The sequence below is a fragment of the Aplysia californica genome, unplaced genomic scaffold (genome assembly GCF_000002075.1).
Source record: "Aplysia californica isolate F4 #8 unplaced genomic scaffold, AplCal3.0 scaffold00171, whole genome shotgun sequence".
Taxonomy (NCBI): Eukaryota; Metazoa; Mollusca; class Gastropoda; order Aplysiida; family Aplysiidae; genus Aplysia; species Aplysia californica.
The window spans coordinates 88090-106120 of NW_004797441.1; the positions used below are offsets into that span (position 1 = coordinate 88090).

Below are 18031 nucleotides of genomic sequence, written 5' to 3' on the forward strand. Positions count from 1 at the left end.
TTCTTCTTCTTCTTCTTCTTCTTCTTCTTCTTCTTCTTCTTCTTCTTCTTCTTTCTATTTTTACTATCATCACATTTATTATTATTCTTATGAGTTTATTTTTAACAAATTACCTGCTGTTGTTGTGCTATCTTTATCTGTTTCATAAAAATCATCTTTTCTCTGCGAAGAAATTTACCTGCTTGTTGCCTCATAGAAACTAAACTGAATGCACCATTTTGTCGGTCTTCGGGAGAAATTTAAAACGCACATTAAAGCTCATTATTGGGTGGTTGGCGGGTGCTCTCTTATGATTTGCTCCTTCCTTCTGTCCTATCAAACCTGTTGTCCTTATCTCTATTCTTTCTTTTCTTGTATGCTACTCGCTAGTAATATCCCTTATCTTCGGCACTCTAAGGGAGCACATTTTTTTGTTTTCATAATCTTCAAAATAGAACGTTTTACACAGAAAATTTATTTGATTGTAGTTGCGTTACGCTTGGTTGCATTTCCAGATAACTCTACGTCCAGGATGAGGTGTTGGACGCTGTACTATACTAGACTCACGTAAATCCATAGAAAACACAATGCAGACACATTATGCTCCGCACTTGATACATAGATCTAATATTAATGTTGTGGAAAGTGTGGGTTTGATTCCAAGAATATATATTGATATGTTTTCTTCATTTTACAATCTCCTTGTTTTACTGCTCGTTTTTTACTCTGAAAATCGGACAAGAGAGAGAGAGAGAGAGAGAGAGAGAGACAGAGAGAGAGAGAGACAGAGAGAGACAGAGAGAGAGAGAGAAACGCTATTGGAATCATAATATGATGCTTGGTTTGGTTTGGTTTTGTGGGGGGTGGGTGTATTGTAAGACACGCATTGAGCACTTTCTAAGTGGAAATGTGATGTTTAATTGAAATTTATTATCACTATTACTATGACTTACAGGGTACTGGCTTTCAACAAAATATCTGTTGTGTTTCAGGACCAACTTCACTTTTCCATAGCTGAGCGTACACAGCTGAAAATAAAATGACAGAAAAAAAAGAATGTAGAAACTTTTCATAACAAATATATAACGATATTTGAAAGTAGAAGTCAAATAACATCAAGCAAAGGTATATAAATTTGCGGCTAATGGAGCAAAAATTGGACTGCATACTTGATTGAAGTAACCTGGCCAATTCTAATCAAAACAACAAAATATCTTGAGAAACTGTGTCAGTAGTAAAAAAATAATAAAACATTTTTTTTTTAAAGCAAAATATTGAAAGTGGTGCCCCTTGTTTTTAACAGCTTGACCAAGTGCACAACATCCGCCGTCACAGTGGGACTTCACAATAACAGGAAACAGCAGGCTACGATTATCATGATATAACAAGACATGAGGGGGGTTACACTTATTACTTTAGTTAAAACATTACCTTCCGGAACAAACTTTTCTTTTATTGAAACATTACCTTCTGTAGCAGCTTATTCCAAACTTCCCATTGAGAAAGCAAAACTGTTACTTTGAACAACAATATACCCACAGTGCAATGGCAATTCATTGAGAGCAATTCAGTTTAACAAATATCAAACTCCTCACCTTTATAAACTCAACAATTCCAGTAGGCAGGGAAGTTTTGCTCAGTCTCCGCAAGTACTCAATGATATCATTTGTCTGCAGACCCACAGAGACTGCAGCGTACAGGGAGTAAGCAGTAAGCTTGTACTCATGCACGTGAATTGGTCTACACACAGGCTGAAAAGTAACACAAGAAGTAATATGTATGAATAATTAAGTAAGCATAAAGTATTTATGATAGCAATATAACTAGAGACACACTCACCTCCTAACCTGACAAAACGTTGTTGATCTTTAAAGTACTCATGCATGGGTATGTAAGTGAATACAATCATTTACTTTATTCTCTAACACAGCTTCATTTATTACACAAATATATTTTCCAAACCAAACACTGACCTAACACCTTTAACATAACAATAGTTATCTCTTTTGTGTACATTTTGACTTTTGCATGTTAAGTGTATACAAAAAAAGCACATGTGACAAGAATGAAGGGCCTGTAAAAAAGATTTAGGAACCTTGTTTCATTAAGAAGCACATCAGCAAACATCGGATGTATATACAGTCGAACCTGCCCTGACGGCCACCTCTATAAGACGGTCACCTGTACAAACGGCCACTTTCCATTTCCCACCTTGCGTTTTTTCTATATAATTTAACTGTGTAAAACGGGCACCTGTCCAACGCGGCCGCGGTCACCATATTTTAACACACAACTGTGACAACCCCTATCACATTAAGCAATAACACCTGTCTTAGACGGCCACCTTACAGTGACTCCATTACGTTTTCCGCCACCTTAAAGTGACTCCATTACGTTTTGTCATAAATTGTGCACTGGCCCCTGGCGTTGTGGGCGAGCCGTCATAATCCAGTCACTTGTCGTTGTTGTTAAGTAGTCCCTCCAACCGATCATGTTGCGTAGGCCCCTCCCACTGTTGACCAATAGCTACCAATTTTCAGCTGCTGGTGAGGTAAGCATGTGATCCCTCAAAACCCATAAGCTTCGCCCAGAACTCATACACAAATCGTCGATGAGATGAGTGGTCACTGTTTACCCAGTCTGTAACAAAGTAACCATGGACGTCAACATGAACTTGTTACAGAAGCGTCGCTCGTTCTCCAAGTGGTGGCGACCCATGTGTTTGTTTTAACATGGCACTCGGTCTTCCTCATCTAATACATTTCGTTTTATTGTCACCCTTGCGCAAAATCAGCAACAAAATAAAAATCAAACAAAATACAAACCAACATCAACAAAAACAATAACAATACTTTCGATGGGGACTTCAAATGGGAATGGTTTGTTTTTTTCATCTTGATCAGTCCTGCCTAAGACGGCCACCTGTCTTATACGGTCACTTTTCTCCTTGACAATGGGTGGCTGTCTTACACAGGTTTGACTGTACCTCAAGATGTCTTGTGACCTATAAACACATAACACTATAACAAATAATAACTTTATCTCACCTCTGAGATTGCAATGAGGAAATCATGGGCATGGCGATAAACTGGGGAGAACGACTCCAGAAAGATGTGACCATTCGGAGCCTGAAAATGTCAACAGAATTTATATAAATTGTGGAAATAATTATTCTTGAAAACAACATGGATGAAAATCATTTGCACACATGAAAATCTCTTGAAAAATAACAGAGATGAGAATAATTTGAACATGAAAAAATATTTTCCTTTGACTCAAAGAAATCATAGATTATTAAAAGTGCATTCATTTATCTTAAAGCAACCGAATAGTACCATTCTGTAGGTGTACGCAATTATTCTCTATAGAACTTCTTGAGGATAACACCAGCTACTAGAGATAAAACGGGATCTCCATCCTTGAGTTACAACGAGTACCAATAAAACGAAAACTGGCAGCATTCATTTTACACCTGATTTGTATCAAAATGACAAGTAAATTCAAACTTCCAAGCAAAAGTAAAGAAACGCAGTGAATAAAAATTTCCCTTTATCAGCAGATTAAAATGAATTTAAGAATACAACTCATAAAAACATTTTTTAAAGACGTTCATAATATATACAATGAACATTCAACAAAGAATGATCCTTACGATCCACAAAGGCCTAGAACCATGATCAAGCTTTAGTTCCAAAGTTTTTCGATAATCTTGAGCTCCAAACTCATCCTCAGGTGCAGCTTCAACACATTCTCTTGTGGCTGACTGAGGTACATCTGAAGACATTGAAATGGAGAATAGATCCACTTCACTGAGATGCAAAAGTAAAAGCTTAAACTCTCGACTGATAAACTAACAATATTCTTAATAAAATTATTAGTTGCTTATTTTAAGTGTGAAAACTTGGTATTAATTACTGTATTTCATCCCAACTTTGACATTTGAAGTATATAATACCCCAGTGTGTCAGAAAAGTTACTGTAAAAACACGCCTCTAAAGTAAAGGAGAAAAGTAATAGCTCCATGATACTTCAGTCGTGACACTATTATTTTTTATCTTGAGAACAAAGGTTTATTTAAAGGCAAGTACACTAATTTCTTTCACTTCACCCGGTGTGAAAGGGTACCCGGCCAAAGACAGCAAAAGACCTTGATATGTTCGTGTTTTAGCACCTGTAACATGGCAACTTACACTGTATGGTTCCCACGAAGTTGAGATTGTTTCGAATGCTATCAGGTTTTCTGGGGTAATAAGGTAATATAGACTGTAAAGCGCATAGACCTTGCTGTGGAGTAGGCATTTGTGCTTAGATATAAATGCTATCTTACAACATAACAACCCAAACTGAAGGTAGAATGTAACACAATAGTAGCTCTTGCAAGAAAAGAGGTTTATTCCCACTGTTCAGCACATTGACAAAATGGTTCCTTTTCTCTACAATGCCAAATTCTGTTCTTGACTGTGGCAAACTCAGCATTAAGTGGTTCAGTAACAACCAAGGCAACTGCAACATCTTATAATTATTATACTGTGTGGGAGTACCAAAGGATAAAAGAGAAGGACCTCAGCCTGAAGTTTCAAAACCCAAGTTAAACTTTTAGTTTTAGTAAGGTATTACGGTGCTCACAACTGCATAAAGTCATATGAGCGCCAAGGGGTGGATGTCAACAGAGAAGTCCACACGAGGAATCAGGCTTACTCTGCTCATCTCTCATAACTTCAACAGCATAAAGTCTATTTCAACTACCAAAGCACCCCGGAAATAGCAGTTCACTAGAGAGTGACAAACATACAAAAGAAGTATGAGGGAAATGACGATAGTAAGGCCGGATGAGGATAACAAAAAGCAGCAGTTCCCCTATGTTGTTCCGGCACAGTATAAGCATGACATTGATAAATCAACCCATTTACAATTTTACTGTGCATAAGAACATGTTAATATACCACCTTTAGGAATGGCTTAAAGACACTTCACAGTCAGTAGCACTGCCCTGGGTGGGCAAACCCAAGTTTACAACATTACACCAGTCGGATACCAAATTTGCAAACCTTTAGCATTGTCAACATCTACGTCATCATCATCTTCGTAGACCTCTGCATCATATTTAGCCTTCTTGGACTTTCTTTCCTCTGTTGAAAAAGTAAATGCAAACAATAACTTACACACACATCACTTAAATTACAATACATCTACTATTAAAGGATTACAAGCAAAACTGCTTTCCAAGACTTTAAAAAATGTGCTTGCCCAACCATCTGACACAGGAAAAAAAGGTGTCCAGAATAGACCACCATCACTTTCATTGAAAATAATTTAGAAGACCTACTGTCTTCCAGTTTGTATCATTTTATCATTATTACATTTGCAGGATTTGAGTGTAAGCCTGTGGCATGATAGTAGTTTTTTTTAAAAACTGTTTAAACTAAACCCATAATCCACAAGGATCGTAGGGGCGCTGTATGATAGAGAGCCTCCTCAGGTGCCTCCACTTTTCATGTTTTTCTTTGTGAGGGCCTGAGTTTGGGCAGAGGATTTCCCTGTCCACTCCACAATGTTGTCGGTCTACCTCTTCCTTTGCCTTCCTCTCCTTCTCCTCCCCTGCACAGTTCACTAGAAAATGGTATTGGATACGCCACAAGATCTTGTTACATGGCCATACCAAATCAGTTTTCTTCACTTCACAGAAAACAGAAAGTCTAAAAAGTGGCTCTATATTATGTGTGTTGTTTCACTCTACTGCGCACTTCCTCATTTGTGACATGGCCATTGTATGAGATGTCAAAGAGTCCTCAAAAGCATCTCATTTCAGCTGCTTGGATCTTCCTCTGAAGCTCTGCCATCAAGGTCCATGATTCACAAGCATACAGAAGGATGGAGATGACGAGGGTAAGAGAGAGTATAGAGTGGTCCGACTTTGGAATTGTTTCTTTCCATTATATATTGGTTTTAGCTTTAGAATAGTAAGTGCCCCTGTTCAATGTTGTTTGTTATGCAATTCTTGCATGGACTTCTGGCTTGGACCCTTTTTGGCTGATGATAGCACCAAGGTACTTGAACAGGTCGACTGTTTCAAGAAGCCTCGTAGTAGATACACTTACACTATTAAATTGAATTTAAAACACTATGAACCAACAGGGACACCAATCGGCGACAGTGTTCTAGCATGTGCACACCTGTATCCCCTCGTCCGTAGGGATAAAAGTGTTGCGCGCTCTGCGCACTGCGTGGGTGAAAAGTAGTAGTAGTAGCCATGAATGATATATCCATGAAAACAACCTTTTCTTATTGAGACCATCTTTTAAGACAAATTGACCATCTGCATTGAGACGAAAAAAGCCATTTTAAAATAAAAGTAGCCTCAAGTAGTGTAGGCCTACTAAGTGTAAGTGTAAAGGGTTATAGTTCTAGGGTGGGCTATCCTACCAGTTTGAGTTGGGTTAGGGTAGATCTAGGTCCTGATGTAGGCTTATTAGGGCTAACCCTCCTAACCCTGGCCCTGGATTAGAGAGTAGATCTAGATCTAGATACCTAGATAAATATTCTAGACATAATAAAACATTCTAAATTGAAAGATGGCTGGCTCTATTTCTCCGAACGCTCGGGAAAATAAACTTGAACTACCTTATTTCTTCGAATGGTTTCCATTCTCGAGATTTTTTTGGGTGATTTGCGAATGGAGTGGCCCATGTGTGCGCATGTGTGTGAGTGTGTGTGTGCGAGTGTGTGTGTGCGCGTATGTTGTGTAAGGTGTGAACAGGCGGGAATTTTTTATTTTTTTATTTTTTGCTTTGGAGTGGCTAAATATGCAAAATAAGACTGCCAAAGTCGAGCAGTCTTGTTTCCTCGCAGTACCTTTCTTTTGAAGGCATTTTTTCAAATGAAGTATAATAGCCTGGAACGTTGCCTCAACCACAATTGAAGTTTCGGAATATTCAGACATCTAAAAATCTCTAGCTTTAGAAATTGAATCTGAGGCAAAAATGCTTCTTCCCAGTCCTCGCAGAATGGCAGAATGAAAGATGATGCCAAACTCTCGCAAATAACCAAAAAATCTCGAGAAAGGAAACTGTTTGGAGAAAAAGAGGTCTTGAAGTTGATTTTCCCGAGCATTCTGAGAAATAGTCACTTCGTTGAAAGATTGCAGATTCGAAGTGGCTATGAGTCCGAACAGCCGCTGGAGGCTATTCGGACTCAAATTCCAGAGCGCGAGCGCAATCACGGGTTGTACCGTAAGCGAGGTCTATACTACTATAATACTCAAGTCCGAATACTTTCCCGTTGCTTCTTCTTCTAGATCCTAGGGGGCCTCTTTGAACTTTAGCAGACCACCACTAGAGATCTACTCCCGTAGAGGGGGGGGGGGGGAGGTGTACATAGATTATTGATAGGGGGTTGCAGCAGGGAGCCCTGCTAAAGTCACAAAAATAATAGATAGCTAGATCTAGAGTATATATAGAATCTAGAATCTAGATCTAGATCTATCTAGATCTAAATGCCTACATCTTGTTTGCGACAGTTTTGGTAAGATTGAAGAATACCGGACCAGCGGACTAACTTTGCCTATGTCTCAACCTTAGGAATTCATGATTTTCCCCAGTTTTTAATCTTTCAATGGAGAATCTCGTACCGGTAGAGATCTATTCATTAAAATTTTGTTGGGGGAAAGACCCCCCCTGAACCCCCCCCCCCTCCCCCACCCCAACCACCCGCCCCACCTACCCCACTTTCTCGCGCAATAATGTACGAGTGGTCCGGTATTCTTCAATCTTCCCCGCTGGTCCGGTATTCTTCAATCTTACCGAAAAAGCAAACTTGGCAAGTTTTTAAAAGTAGTTTTACGTCTACAAATTACCTTTGTCTTTTTTGTCACGCTTTCCTCCTGCCATACCTATCAAGCAACAGTGTGAAAATTATTTCCTTGAGAAATTCCAAGGGATAGATTCTAGAATCTAATCAACTGGTCATGAAGGCGAAAATATGTTCAGCGATGAATAGAATGACCAAGCCTACTCCACACTCGTCACTACACGCGTGTAATCATCACGATGTCAACAATCAACAACAGTCTCCAGAGTAAGCTTACTCCAGAGTCAGAGAAGCAGTCTGCCAGTCCAGTCAACAATAGCCTTCAATAGGCTAGTCAACATCATTCAATTCAGCTCGCCGATGAAACCTGGCCGTGGCACACCGTTGATCTTGGCCAAATAGGCAAAAAGATTGGTCAACCATAGAGTTAGGCCAAAGATGGAGAGAAACCGAAGTGTCGCTCGGCTCTTGGTAGGCAGTAGAGGTGCAATATTAATAACCATTGTTTGAAACACAAACTTCGCTTTTAAATGACATAATACCTGCTGTTTCCCGTGACTTCACATTATAGGCTACCTTTAGGATCCATATCCGGGCTATAAATTACTGGCGACCACCCCGACATTGATTTTATTTGGTTTTCAAAGAATTGTCTAGTGGCATTGACCCTGTGAGAAAGTGCTTTGCTATGCGTAGAGATGTCTACTTCAATGGCACTAAGGCGAAAATAAGTGTAAGACATTACGTTTCACAATTGCAAGATGTAGTCTACTAAACCAAACCATGCAGTGATTCACACGAGGGCGATTTTGTTCATTCCACCCCAGGCCACCAAAACCATGGTAGTTTCGTTGCCTGTGTTCCTCACTGACAGAATAAATGCATGAAGTCCAAAATCCAAATACAGTACAGTCCTAGTGCAATAATATGTTTCGTGCTCGATACGAAACCAACTCCTTAACAATAAGAAAATACTAATGAACACGTTATATAGTGTAACAGTTAAGTCCTGTTTTTGTGTGGTATTTGTAACAGCTCTGTTTTTCAATCAGTTTGAAAATATCATAGAGATACTGTTCATTGTAGAGACAATAGCAATAATATTCTCTTTTCATTCGATATTCAGTACAAGTCCATTCAACCAATGTTGATGGAACTCAATATACGAACGAACACACTTTTACGTTTCTCTGATTTCGCACAATTTTGCCAAGCTGGAGTTTGGTATGCTGCATGCGCGGGTAGTATGCCTACAAGGTTATAACACGATGATTAGGTGATTACATTTTCAAGTTTCTTTTGGACGCCACTATAATATAAACAGACTCAAAGAAACAAGTCACAGACTAAAAAAAACTCTATGACATGTGACTAACACCATCTTCTTGGTACTAGTACGTTATACCAGATTGCATCCCTTTTACAGTATCAAAATACATGAATACTATGGATACAGAGACCGCTGATATCACTTTAATGTTTATACCAACCGTACGAATTATCATAAATATGCTATCGATTTAAATCCGACTTGGACATCAAGTAAAACCAGGGGCATTAATTCTTTCACTGGACAAGACTAGCGGCACCAGTCACTTTTGTCGACTACTGTATTGATTGCTCATGATAATTTCCATTTACTGTCAAGTAGGCCTAAATAAAATGTATGCTATTTATCAGCGTTAAAAAAACACTGCCCATTTGAAGGCGCTCAAAGAGACAATAGGGGTTCATTAGCCTATAATATACAGTGGAAACAATATATAACAGGCCCGATAATAACAAGGGTCCGGTAATAACAAGGATCCGGTAATAACAGGGATCTATTAAATCCCCATTTTTTCTACTCTTTGTCTTTATTAAAAGTTATCGGCAATAACAGGGCCTCATCGGAGCCCAATCGGTTATAGCAGGGACAAAGGCTCGTTAACAATGTGTAAAAAGTAAGAGAGAGAGAGAGAGAGAGAGAGAGAGAGAGAGAGAGAGAGAGAGTGAGAGAGTGAGAGTGAGAGAGAGAGAGGGAGAGAGAGAGAGAGAGAGAGAGACGTGTTGATCTAAGCCTACTTCTTTCATTATGGCCACCAACTATGTCAAGCGCAAGAGAAAATGCCTTTCAATTGAAAAAATATACGAAATAACCCAGGCTGTTGACGAGACTACCCAATGCAGATGCTGTTGACCAAGCTCTTCTGATGTGGTTTAAGGAGACAAGGAGAAAGTGGGTGCCAAAACCCCTGTTCGTGGGTACTTGTAGCAAGGGAAACTACCCATGAATAAGTACAGCTGGATTAGTTCATAAATGCTTACTTTCCTTGCATTTCTGATTTAACAGGGATCGGATCCAATTGGCCTTTACTTACAAAGGAAGGGAACGTCTGCAGTACGAATCCAAATTATTTTATATAATTTCATCCGTGACATTTATCATTCAATAACCAGTTCTAACGTTTTATGCCTGTTGAATTTTAAGCAAGCCGTGGTTCTGTTTGGCGTTCTATTCACGTCACCTACTTCCCAGAGTTACCTTTTCCGGATGGCGATGAGGTTATATGCCCAGTTAAAGTTAAATATTAGATCTATATAACAACGTTCGTTCGGCTGTCAGTGTCTGGGTCTAAAGCAATACGTTACGCCCCCCTCCCCTTTATTTCCCACCTACCTAGAGACTCTAATTTTTTAACATTTGACACAGTTCCACACTTAGAACAGTGTTCTGAGAACTTAGAAGTGCAATGGAGAGAAGAACGTTTGATTTTAATATGATCGGACATTGTTGTGTTAGTAAAACCTATGAAAGCAAAATTACTGCCATGCGAAAGGAAAATGTCCCCACCAAAATATATTATAAGTATTACAAGAAGAGACAGAGAAATTAAGATATATATATATATATATATATATATATATATATATATATATATATATATATATATATATATATATATATATATATATATATATATATATATATATATATATATATCCAACCTTGTCAGCTAGCCTCGAAAGACTAGTATAATATATAACACCAAGTACGCTCGATACACAGGGCAAGGTAGACGCCAAGCAAAAGATGGACTGGGAGTCAAGGAACCCCGAGAAACAACAAAATTTTAACTGAAAGTAGTGAAAGAGCTGAGTTGGCCTACCATAGAAAACAGCATTTCCCTTCAACGCTCAACGGCAACAGGCGTTGAAAAAAAAAATGGAGTAAAAGTAAAAGTAATAAAACACGTTGGGTATACACTATCTGAAAAAAAAAAACAACAGCACCACAACACGTACGAAAACTTCGCAACAATAATTGGTAACAAGGTTAAGTGCAATGAAAAATAAAGTCCCTGCATAATTCTTCACGATCCATATAGTTTTCTCTTAGGCCGGTCCCAGAGTGGCCCTGTAGGTCTGACCTGTAGCTCGCCTGGCTCGCACCGTGCAAATGAATGTATACATTATCGTGTGCTTAAGCAGCGTCGCTGTGTCGTGTGTTTTTTGTCAGCTGAGCTGCGCGATGCGTCAGACGTGCTATTCAACAGTGTTGTAAAAATGGCGGACATGTGTCGCCTTGCTTCGTGTTTATTTTCGACTGAAACTCTTCACAGATCATCAAAATCAACAAGAAGTAAGTATTATTAGGTGCTTTACTATTAAATATTGACGCTAGCATCAATACTTGGCCACAAAATCACCCAGAAATGCACTTTATCGTACTTTGAAACTTCGAATCGAGAGGTTGACCTAGTTTCAACTGTTGTCGAAGGCCTAGATCTAGGTGTGCTTCTCTAGATCTAGATTCTAGATCTAGATCTAGATCTAGCCTTGCATTACCAATGTAAACTATTGCTGTGCGCCGCTGCAAGTGTGTTTGTGTGTGTGGGGGGCTGCACTTGGCACATGACGTCTTGGTATAATTGGTCTTGGATTACACTGTACCTAAAACTAAAAATAGCAAGGCAGACCCGTCAGCCCGTCAGTTGCACGCCTACACAGGTCAACACACAGCGCGGCTGTGCTGAGACGAAAGCGAGTGTGCCTCACGCTCGCTGAGACACAGGCCCCAACCCACAGTGCGGCTGTCAGAGCTGTTAAAGTACTTTTTAAAAAGTACTTAAGTACAAATTTAAGTACAATCTAAAAATGTACTTAAGTACAGTAAAAGTACTTTCCTATAAAATGTACTTGAGTACAAGTACTTTTTAAAAAAGTACTTATGAGTACATTTTGAGTACTTTCCGCTAATATGCTAAAACACTTCAGCGCTTATGCAAAACACCATATTTTATAACTTATCCAGTATATTTGACAAATTAGGCTATTTATTACTAAAAATGTAAACAGTATACAAAGCATTTGAATATACAATGAACGCACTGAACGGTGGGAATGGTCCGTGAAGTTGAACAAAAAACAACCCAAACGAACAGACGCAACTAGTGGGTAAGTGATATTATGAATAGAACTTGTTTGAGCAAGACAATGTGATCAAATGTAAGTCAGTCCTAGAGGTCGGAAAGTTCTACAGAAAGAGTATCCAAATTGAAAAATGTAGATACAAAGTTGCTCTTAAGAAAACATAAAATTGATGAAAATGGCCCGCATAGAAATGGAAAAGTGCATTGAATTCTTCATTAACAAATCCTCAAAGAATCAATGTAGCCTTAAGCAAAAATCACCCCAAAAAAGTTTAAAAGAAATTTAGGCAGCCTAAAAATTGTTAGATACACATTGAGAACACAATTTCAGTTTCAATTGATTATAGTGGTCTGACAGATTTTGGTCACACTGTGTAGTCCACGGCGCCAACGGCAAACCAAAATACAATAGTTTCCTAGAGTCTAGTAAGTGTAGTGTAACCAAAGATTCTCTACTGCAGTAGTCTCCGCCTAAGACCCCAGTGCTCGGAAGCAAGGAAAATATGGGATCTTAGCCAACGAAGCCAAGGAAGAATCTACAGTGACCCATGAACTGACGTGACCCCTGGGTGGATTTATGACATATGGCAAGCAAAGAGTGGTCAACCTTGATTGCCAATCACAGTGGCATGAGGCATGCCATAAATAATATTATTACACACTCATTAGCCTATCATGAGTCTTGAGATCTTTATCTACGTTTATCCAGTTGCCCCTCCCCTTTACCTGTCCAACAATTTCAGCTTTCCATCTCTGATTGAGTCCCCCCCCCCCCCCCCCCAAACCTCCTTTGTCATTACGCACCAATACGATGTGACCACACTAATTAAAATTCAGGTTGTCTCGCAAATTCGGGAAAAACTGCTTTCAATGGTCAGGGAAGAGTTCACAGTTTGATGTGATCCCTCCTGGAGGGAACTTGTAGGCCCTACCCACCCAGGGAGTGATGTAAGTTTAGGTGGTGAGCTCAGATGTGAGTGCGATGTTTGGGAAAAGAAACGCATCGGTCAGTTCACACCTTGGTGTAATCCCGTCTGGAGCAAACACTGTACCGTTTCAAGGAGTTTTTACAACGCTTGTGATCACATTCACGATAGTGGCTGATCTTTGAGGCGACGGGCCGTTCTTTAATCTCAACTTTTAACTCTTGGCGGTTGATCGGGTTTTTGCTCCGTAAATTATGATCAGAAATGTCTGCACTTACCCTTTCATTAAGCTACCAAAGTACTCAAAATGTACTTAAAAAGTACTCAAAGGTACTTTGATAAAAAAGTATCGGAGTACAGTAAAAGTACTGGTTTCAAAAATGTACCGGAGTACAGTAAAATTGTAACGTAAGTACAAGTACCGGAGTACTTGTACTCCGTTACTACCAGCTCTGGCGGCTGTGCTAACAACGCACACGGCGTGCGCCAGGCAAGCTACAGGTCAGACCTACAGAGCCACTCTGGGACCGGCCTTAGTTTTTGCAGGTGTGAATCTAAGACTATAAAAGGTTATAATCTTTTAAATGTTTCGGTAATTAAAAAACAAACAAACAAAACTTTCCATTGTTTGGACATATAGGAGTAGCCTACCCTTGAAATGATTGAATTTTGAGTTGTTTATCAAGGATCTCAGGGGTCGCCCTTGCCTTACTAACTATAGTGCAGTTAAAAATGCGTGGCGTAACTTATTTTCAAATACATGTATCTCATAAACTATCGAACATAGATTCTCCAACTTTTTTCACAATGATTTATATCAATTTGTCTTAAAAGGTTAATATTTTTCCAAACTCCTGCACACTGTATTCTACAAATTTCCTTAATAAATACTAATAAAAAATCCCAGACGATGGTTTCTATATAATAGATTTTACAAAGTTTACAACTCGGGAAATATCGCTTTTAAAAGCAAGACTGTCATTTTTTTCTAATCGGCACATATGCTTATTAAACGTATATATATACATGTATATATATTTTTTTTAGGGAACCTAGAGCAAAGACACATTGTAAATCACAAAATATTGTCACAGTCATGGGTGATCTTAATGCAAAAGTGGGAGCAACAAGACATGAAGACATATGGGTCCATATGGACTGGGAACCAGAAATGAAAGAGGAGAAAAACTGATAGAATGGGCCATCCTGAATGACATGATTATTGGAAACACTTGGTATGAACAACCACCAAGAAGATTATGGACCTGAAAAAGTCCTGGAGACAGCGCTCGCAACCAGATCGACTATAATATCATGATCAAGAAAAGATACAAAAACGGGATGTTAAATGTCAAAACGCGGCCAGGTGCAGACTGTTACAGTGACCATGTAGGGCCTACCCGTAGCGGGAAAATTTAGAATCAGATTGAAAAAAACCCACACATGAGCAAGAACAAGAATATGAAACTAAACATGGCATTACTACAGTCAAACAAAGAAATGCAAGGTAAATTCAGAATAAATGTACAAAACAAATTCGGGCCCTTAGAAAAAATACAAGACTTAGAAAAACAATGGGAACAGCTTAAAACATCTATAAATGAGGCTGCAAAAGACGTCATACCAGAAAGGACAACAAAAGCAAAGAAGAAATGGATGACTGAAGAAATTCTTAATCTTATGGAGGAACGAAGAACAAGCAAAAACAATATGAAATCAGACACAAATGTAATCTAGCAAAAGAGACCTGGTTAAAAGAAGAATGTGAGGAAATGGAAAATCATTCCAATGCGAACTCAAAAGATCTACACAGAAAAATTAAAGAGGTGTGCCATACAAGAACACGTGGATCAACAGAATGCCTCAAATCAAAAGATGGGAATATCATAATGGACAAAGACAAGATACCAGAACGTTGGACAGAATATATCGGTGACCTGTACAATGACAAAAGAGATGAACAAAGAAGAGTGGAAAATAACAACGAGGGACCACCAATCATGAAAGAAGAAGTTATCAAGGCACTACGAAAGATGAAGAATGGGAAAGCTGCAGGACCGGACAACATTACCACATAGATGATTAAAGCTTTAGAAGACTTTGGAATCACCACGCTGACAAAACTTCTTAACAACATATATGCAACTGGACATATTCCATCAGACTTGTCAAAATCTATCTTCATAGCTTTACCGAAGAAATCTAATGCAAACGAATGTGAAATGCATCGTACCATCAGCCTCATGAGCCACATAACAAAAATATTACTCAGAATAATTATGATGAGAATACGAAGTAAAATTCTCCCAGAAATAGCCCAAGAACAGTGTGGATTTATTGAAGGTAAAGGCACTGTAAATGCCACATATGTCATCAGAACAACGATAGAACGTGCCCTAGAAGCTCAGAAAGATCTTCATTTATGTTTTATAGACTACACCAAGGCATTCGACAAAGTTAGGCACGACAAGATCATCGACATGCTGGAAGTTATTAACATCGACGGGAAAGACTTATAAGGATATCAAAAACATGTACTGGGATCAAACTGCTGCAATGAGAATAGAAAATGACATCAGCGAATACATACAGATTAAAAGAGGAGTCAGGCAGGGACGTGTACTTTCTCCAGACTTGTTCTCCCTGTATAGTGAAAATATCATGAGACACATAGAAGAAATGCCTGGTATCTCGATAGGGGGACATAATATAAACAATCTAAGATATGCAGATGACACAGTCCTTATAGCAGAAGATGAAGAACACCTGCAGAATCTATTAAATGTCATCGTACAAGAGAGTGACAACATGGGCTTAAGCCTAAACATCAAGAAAACCGAAACGATGGTGATAAGCAGAAAAACTCCAATCCCAACATGCAATATCAAAGTTAACGATACCACCCTCAAGCAAGTACAACATTTTAAATATTTGGGGATCATTATATCATCAGATGGTAGATGTCACACCGAAATTAAAAGCTGCATTTGCCAGGCAAAAACAACTTTCCACAAGATGAAACAGATACTAACAAACATCAATCTGTCACTGGAAATGAGGAAAAGAGTACTGAAAAGTTACATCGAGCCAGTCCTATTATACGGGTGCGAAGCGTGGACAATCAATAAACAGCTGGAAAGAACAATTGTAGCGACAGAGTTGTGGTTCATAAGACGCATGTTACGTATCCCATGGACAGCTAGAAAAACAAATGAAGAAGTCCTGGTTGAAGCAAATTATAGAAAACAACTTATCACGAATATATGAAAACGACAGGCAAATTTCTTCGGACACACAATGCGGAAAGAAGCATTAGAGAATATTGTCACAACAGGAAAGTTTGATGGAAAGAGAGGCAGAGGCAGACAGAGGGAAAAGATACTGGACAAGATGACAACATGGTTGGGAGCAGCAAGAACAACAGACACCATTGCTGCAGCGAAGGACAGGGTGAAGTGGAGGTCCATGGTCGCCCACGCCAGTCGGCAAGGCACCGGATGATGATGAAAGCAAAAATGTGTTCACCATAAAATACATTTCTTGTAAGAAGTTTTGCCACTAAAATGTGTCATTGGCGAGCTGTGACGTAGGCCAATGCGTATGCAAAATATGTTCGAGAAGCGGAAAGTGCTGTGAACAATCATCTTTTCCGCATGATGGAGATTTATAGTATTTTATATAAATTTATGAAGAAAAGTTTTTTAATCGAGCTTCAGTTGTAGTGGAGAAATGTGATTAAATTAAGACAAATTGAAACAAACTGATCTGCAAAGTATGGGTGACACTGATTAACCCTTTGAAGAGATATTTGAGGATAAGTTGCGCCACGAATTTTTTACCGCACAACATGTATACTATTACTTCTGCATCGCCTTATCTTGCCTTTCACAGTATATACTTCCGGACATTTCTACTCGTCACTCGTTCTAGCTTCCGGTAAAATAAGAGAACGATCCAGGTTACTGAAATACATATATTGAATCTATGGTTGAACCTCCAGAAAAGTGTGAATCTTTTGCTTAGAAGTTACAAATACAAGTTTTATTACTCCAGATTTTATATGAATGTCAAGCTAATGTTATATTATTATACAAACCTTTTGTGCCCGATGCACAATATATAGTAATCACAATCCTAAGAACATGACACAAAGCAATTTTTCGGTGTTTAATTAATAGATCCAAGTAATTCAGGCACCTGATTTAGATCTAGTACTTTTCACCAGATAGTTAGAAACGGACCGATGACTAATTCTTCTTTTTAACTAGCCTATCAGAAAGAACAAAGGGAGTATTTATCTGGATACATCGTGTTCGCTCAGTTCGTGATAGAATCATAGAATCTATCCATAAGCCTACCGGCACAGTTGTAAGATCACTGGAAAGATTGCAAGACAACATCACATTGAGAAGGAGCAGAACACGTAAATATTTTTCGTTTACCTTTCACACATTGCCAAACAATAGATCTACCTTTGAAATAAATGTTTAGATCTATACATGTTTAAATAACGGCGTGATAAGACTTCGTCAAATGCAAAACTGCGAGAAAGAGCCTTGCCTCGTCAAGAGTTGGTTGGCAGGCGAAATTGTAGCGAGCCGAGGGAAGGACTTCCGTAACGAGCGACCACCCCATCAAACACAATAAAGGAGAGGCCTAGGCCTAACCCTATCCCTAACCTTAACCCTACCCCTACCCCTAACCCCAACCCTACCCTTACCCCTACCCCTACCCCAAGCCCTCAATTCTGCTGTGTCTCATAGTGGTCGCTCGTTACGGAAGTCCTCCAGAGCCGAATGTGAGTGAAGTGAAGGTAGAGAATCACTAGATCTAGAGTAGGCCCGCATCACCGCGCTACTGTTTTGGTGCGCAACCCCCGGTCTCCTGCTTTGTTTTGGATAAGAACAG

At 39.0% G+C, this 18031-nt stretch overlaps 2 protein-coding genes across 2 annotated transcripts in view; one reads left to right on the forward strand and one right to left on the reverse strand.

The window, feature by feature from the left end:
• Window positions 1–8051, reverse strand: part of LOC101845998 (general transcription and DNA repair factor IIH helicase subunit XPB) — a 25927-nt gene extending 17876 nt beyond the window's left edge. Inside the window, exons 1-6 of the mRNA XM_005098038.2 lie at window positions 7832–8051; window positions 5028–5108; window positions 3632–3753; window positions 3027–3107; window positions 1575–1730; window positions 933–1007 (exon numbers count right to left, since the gene is read on the reverse strand). Coding sequence (XP_005098095.1) covers window positions 933–1007; window positions 1575–1730; window positions 3027–3107; window positions 3632–3753; window positions 5028–5108; window positions 7832–7865 — 549 coding nt within the window. The 5' untranslated portion in view covers window positions 7866–8051. The remainder of the gene's footprint in view (window positions 1–932; window positions 1008–1574; window positions 1731–3026; window positions 3108–3631; window positions 3754–5027; window positions 5109–7831) is intronic.
• Window positions 8052–17402: 9351 nt separating this feature from the next.
• The window catches only part of LOC101846211 (RISC-loading complex subunit tarbp2), a 19796-nt gene continuing 19167 nt past the window's right edge, over window positions 17403–18031 (forward strand). The window contains exon 1 of the mRNA XM_005098040.3: window positions 17403–17546. The gene's annotated coding sequence lies outside the window, so the exon portion shown is untranslated. The remainder of the gene's footprint in view (window positions 17547–18031) is intronic.